This window comes from Rhinolophus sinicus, chromosome 17 (assembly GCF_057876585.1).
Source record: "Rhinolophus sinicus isolate RSI-liver-muscle chromosome 17, RSI-T2T, whole genome shotgun sequence".
NCBI classification, from domain to species: domain Eukaryota; kingdom Metazoa; phylum Chordata; class Mammalia; order Chiroptera; family Rhinolophidae; genus Rhinolophus; species Rhinolophus sinicus.
In genome coordinates, this window is record NC_142517.1 from 12573029 (window position 1) to 12578868 (window position 5840).

Consider the following 5840-nt stretch of genomic DNA (forward strand, 5'->3'; position numbering starts at 1 on the left):
ATTGAGTGGATGGGTTAAAAAGAGGACGGGATTAAGTACAAATTGTTTGCTACAAAGTAGTCATAGGGATGTAGGATGTAGCATAAGGAATATAGTAAATAATATTGTAATAACTATGCATGGTGTCAGATCGATACAAGATTTATTGGGGTGATAGATGGGGGTGTTGGGGGACAGGGTGAGAAAGGTAAAGGGATTAAGAAGTACAAATTGGTAGTTACAAAATAATCATGGGGATGTAAAGTAAAGCATAGGGAATATAATCAATAATATGGTAATAAATGTATAGTGCCAGGTGGGTACTAGACTAGTCAGGGGATCACTTCTTAAATTATACAAATGTCTAACTACTATGCTGTACACCTGAAATTAATATAAAATAATATTGAATGTCAACTGTCACTGAAAATTTTAAAAAGGGGGGAAAAGTGAAGGGCAATAAGTGGTCCAAATTTCCAGGTATAACAAATAAGTCATGAGGATGTAATGTACAGCATAGGAAATATAGTCAATAATATCGTTGTAGGGTGGTACTGTGTCAGATGATTGCTGGTCTTATCATAGTCATCACTTCTTTAGGTATACAAATGTGAATAACTATTGTGTACACCTGAAATTAAAATAATATTGTATGAGAACTATATTTTTAATAAAAATCTTAAAAAAAAGACTGAAACATCTCTCTCTAAAACACATGCTCTTTACTGCCTCGATCAGAAGATGGTGGGTTTTTTTGACCTTTACAGAAAGGTCAATTAAACAAGGGTGTGGAAGTGTTCTTTGGAGATAGCAGTTAGGATGCCCAGGAAATCTATCATATTTCTAGCAAGGTTTTGGTGGGAAGCAAGGTTAATGGAAGATTGACTTCAAAGTTGCCATAGAAAATTTGGGAGTGGGTGAAGAGTTGTATATAAATAAGTAGCAGGGAATACAGATCTGGAATTCTAATATGGAAGATAATTGAGTGTGATTATGTTCTAAAGAGGTACAGGTACAGTGGAGAGAGGGAATGATCAACGAAGCAAGGACCCCTGAGAAGCTGGAAGAGGATAATATTCACAGAAAAGTTAGAGAGGAAATCACTAATACCCCTTAAATGTAAAGGAAAGAAAGTAAAAATGGTGTTGACCATTGGCTTTGGCTGTGAGGGGCAAAAACAAAAGCTCCTGCATTATTTATGTTTCTCAGATTGTTCTCATATTCAGGATGTACCTTTATATTCTAAGTAAACATGTTCTCACTTGTGTGTATTTGTAATAAGACCAGATGTTCTATCTGATGAAATCAAACAATTGGAAAAGAACAATAAGTTGGAAACTCTCAGGACAAAATGAAGATAGGATAAAAATGGCATAGAATGAGGAAGAGGAAATAGAATGCAAAAGAGGAGCTGGAAGTAACAAGTCAGAGTGAGTTGACAAATCCATTCAGGGTGAGAATGGTTAAAGTTGTGCCTCAGTGACCTAGAACAAAGGGCTGAGAAAAATCCTTCATCCTGATCTGTATCAGGAAACTGTGAACTACACATAAGTCACCTGTTTTCTCAATGATTCACATTCCTTAGAGAGGGAGTTCTCATTTCGTCTAGGATGGTACTAAGAAAGCAATAACAACAATGGTAGACAGACAGACATGATAGATAGATAGATAGATAGATAGATAGATAGATAGATAGATAGATAGATAGATAGATAGACGATAGATAGATGATAGATAGATAGATAGATAGATAGATAGATAGATAGATAGACCACCCATTTAGAAAACTTGATGATTTCCATAGTTCCTAGTTAAATTAATGGGCTCTTTAAATCTGAATGGCATTGGATAACCATTAGCTCTTGGTCTGTGGTTGACTAAAATGCAGGACCTTTTGCAAACTGTAATGCCTCCCAGCTGGAGTATGCTTGGTGTGCTTGATTTTGAGTGGTTTTCATCTTTGAAATGGATGCCTTGAATTAGGATGTGAAAGAAATGAGAAATGTCTGCTCCCCACATAAAGCTCTCCCCCATCTCTTGGCAATGGCGGGGAAGTGGTAGTCAAGGATTACAACTTGACTCCTGAACTTTGAAATAATCTTAATTAAATTTTGCTTGGTTTGAAAACTATTTGAAAACGTATTGAAGTGGTAGCATTAAATTTCAGGCTTAGTCTCATTCATGTGAAAAGGCAGTTTTTGATTCAGACTACACAGAGGAGGTAAGTATAGTAAGTCAGAGATCAGATTTATTCTTGGATCAGATCCGAATAGCTAGCCTAGCCAAGCATTCTGATGACGTCACCTGCATCTGTCAAATGAGAGACTTAAACCTGGTGACTCTGAAGATACCTTCTTTCTCTGAACAATTTTCTATTATCTGAATTTAAATAATTACATAGCTAATCCAAAGGACCGTTTCCATATTGTTCCATAAAAATGGAATATACATTTTTGGCTTTGATAAATGTGCTACATTTCAAGCTACCATTGAAAAAACATCTAATGGAAGTTTATATACTAAATACTATTTCAACAGAGAAAGGTGTTACTTAACAGACAATATAATAATTACCAGTAAATTCAGTTATGAGGAGTTCTCTTTGTTCCTCCTTTCTGGATATTAAGAATAAACTGTGAAATTTGAATTTCTTGCTTAGAACTCCTCCTTTTATAAAGTATCACTAGTTTTAGTAGAATCTTACACAAATACCTAAACATTTCTCCATATCCAAATCTGCATTAACACCCGAATTGATCACTATATTAAAGAAAGGTGGCTTAGGTTAGAAGAAAGTAATAGATCATCTAAAGGCCAAAGCATTTTTCAAGTGCTCTCCAAAGAACTGTCAAGGTTTTGGCGTTGTCTTCAGTTGTGGCTTAACACATATATTTATACTATTATATCACGGTAATTTTTAGACAGGAAGTTTTCAGCTCTGTAATTAACATTCCACAATGAAAGCTTAATTATAGCGTTGCTAAGACAATAATAATAATAATATGAGAAATACTAAAGCTGAATGTAGTATTTCTTGACACACCTCTGGCTACCTTCTTATTGGCTGGGAAACAATTATATATGACTAGTAAATAATCCATACAGAAATGAATGTGTGTGTACAAAGGCTGCATGCATTTACAGCAGGTACTTCGAGTTGGGCCAAGTTTAGTCACTGCTGCTAATTTGGACTAAAACGTTATGGGAAGTAACAGCGGGAAATATCTACAGAGACTGCTGTAGATTCAAGGAGGCCTCCACCTTCTGGATCTTCAGCAGCTTCCACTCCAGATTGGATCAGTCTTCAAAGTAAAGGCGATGGCATTTTATCCCTTGCAAATTGCTGGACTGGTTCTTGGGTTTCTCGGCATGGTCGGGACTCTTGCCACAACCCTTCTGCCTCAGTGGAGAGTATCAGCTTTTGTTGGCAGCAACATTATTGTCTTTGAAAGGCTCTGGGAAGGGCTCTGGATGAACTGTATCCGACAAGCCAAGGTCACGCTGCAGTGCAAGTTCTATAGTTCTTTGTTGGCTCTCCCACCTGCCCTAGAAGCAGCTCGGGCCCTCATGTGTGTGGCTGTTGCTCTCTCCTTGATTGCTCTGCTTATTGGCATCTGTGGCATGAAGCAAATCCAGTGCACGGGCTCTAATGAGAGGGCCAAAGCATACCTTCTGGGGACCTCTGGCGTTCTCTTCATCCTGACGGGTATCTTCGTTCTGATTCCGGTATGCTGGACAGCCAATATCATCATCAGGGATTTCTACAACCCAGCCATCCACGTAGGTCAGAAACGAGAGCTGGGAGCAGCACTTTTCCTCGGCTGGGCGAGTGCCGCTGTCCTCTTCATAGGAGGGGGTCTGCTATGTGCTTTCTGCTGTTGCAACAGGAAGAAGCAAAGGCCCAGATATCCAGCCCCTGGATACTGCGTCCCACACACAGATAAGCGAAGGAACACGACAATGCTGAATAAGACCTCCACCAGTTACGTCTAATGCCTGCTTTGGGCTCAAACTATGGATTACAGTCAATGTGTTTTACAAAGTCCTGCTACAAACTGTAAGTACATCAGGCAGGAGGACTTGCTTTATGACTGCATTTAAATTGAGATGAAAAGTATAAAGGGCATCTAGATTGTAGTTTGTCACCCATGGAAGGAATAGAAATGACTTATTTTGGACATTCTGACATCGTGTATTAAATGTATTTACTATTATTGGACTCAAATAATCTGTATTCTAATTTGTGTAGTCTAAAATCAAGTAGATCCACTATCTCAGTATAACGATAGACTACTCTATTTTGACAACAATCTATTATTCATTAAGAAAGCCAAATTATATTGCAATTGAAAATGCATAGCAATAAAACACATTCTAAAACAAAATCTAAGTTATTTTTCCTCCAAATTATTTCTTACACTAATAACTAAAATGATGAATTTTTAAAGCAATTATCCTGAAAAATAACAGACATAAAATAAGAATTTTAATTAAATTTATCAAAATATGGAAATGCCCATCCAATGAAAATATTTGTTATTCCTTTAGGAAACTCAAATGCACTAGCAATTAAGGATTTTTGGAGAAAACGAGCTCTGATTTATCTTAGTTTATTTAAAAAGATGGATTTTAAAGCATCTAATTTATATGGTTAAACTTGCTTAGAATTATATATTCGCAAAATTATAAATGAGAAGTAATATGCTTTCATATGATTTGCACCTACAAGCAAACAGAAGTATCTATCTTGATAAGGCACATCTACAGGAAGCTGTGAACACTGAATTCTCATCAAGAGGAAATATAGTCCCAGATAGAGAACTGAGTTGTGGGTGTTGAAGCAATGGTTTCTGTTCCTTGATTTATTGTTCCTTAGTCATTGTACAGGGCTACACACACAAAGTCCAATGAAGAATCAAGCTAATGATTCAGGCAATTAGTCAGGCTAAAATAAGTACCTCCTTATTTTGTTCTCTAATAAATAAAGAGGTATGGCTAAAGCATTTTGTTTTACTTGAGTTATATGCATTGTTTTCTCAGTTTTTCATTTCCCATGTATACAAGCCAATATCAGGGTAAACCACGTGTGGCGGTGGGGGTGGAGATGGGTAGAGAGGGTTTGTGCAGCAAGACCAGTCCTATGGGTTGTTTCTGAATAGCTCTAATACGTTGTACACCAAACAATGTTTATATATTCAGTTTTAACTCTTCAAATATTGTGTTTATTTTGTAGTAAAATGTATTTAATTTATAGTACAAACTTTCAATGAACAGATGAGATGTGTTTACCAAATATTTATTGTATTGTATCTATCTTTATTATAATAAAATAAAATAGCTATTTTCAATGATGCTGATATATTGAACTGTACAGTCCATTTAAGAATGAATTTCCATACTCAAAAGATCATCTTGCAAATCAGAAACATTAGATAAGAGGTAACCCAAGGCTAGATGTTAATGTGAAACCCTCACTGCATTCTACAAACTACAAGCAAGGCTTCATTCAGTAAGTCAAACCCTTGATACGATAAAAACCATATTATAAACATCAGTGGTACATTAATGATAAAGGCTACAAAAATGTAAATATCTTCAAGAAAAACAATGATTTATTTTGTTTTTCCTAAGATAGTTTTTTTCTTCAGACTTAATTCATAAAGGCCTTCATATGGGGAGTGTTGAAAAGAAGTCATTTACCTTATATGGGCAAATAAGATGTCAAGACAAACAAGATGTACTCTTAAGTTTTCACGAAATAATTTCTCTGACCCTTTGGCTCACTAGAAGTAGTAATTAAAGCTACAGTATGAGTTCCGGAGTCTAAATGAGGCATATTATCCTGATAGCCAGAGCATCAA

General features: G+C 36.1%; 1 protein-coding gene across 1 annotated transcript; it reads left to right on the forward strand.

Annotated features, from left to right (window-relative positions):
* Positions 1–3107: 3107 nt before the first annotated feature.
* On the forward strand, positions 3108–5309 carry CLDN17 (claudin 17). The gene has a single exon (XM_088793933.1). It carries the CDS (start codon positions 3298–3300, stop codon positions 3970–3972), a length of 675 nt encoding a protein of 224 aa, XP_088650059.1. The 5' UTR covers positions 3108–3297; the 3' UTR covers positions 3973–5309.
* The last annotated feature ends 531 nt before the right edge of the window (positions 5310–5840 follow it).

Coding starts and splice junctions, on each gene's coding strand:
- CLDN17 (XM_088793933.1), top strand. CDS start 3,298: ATGGCATTTTATCCCTTGCAAATTGCTGGACTGGTTCTTGGGTTTCTC.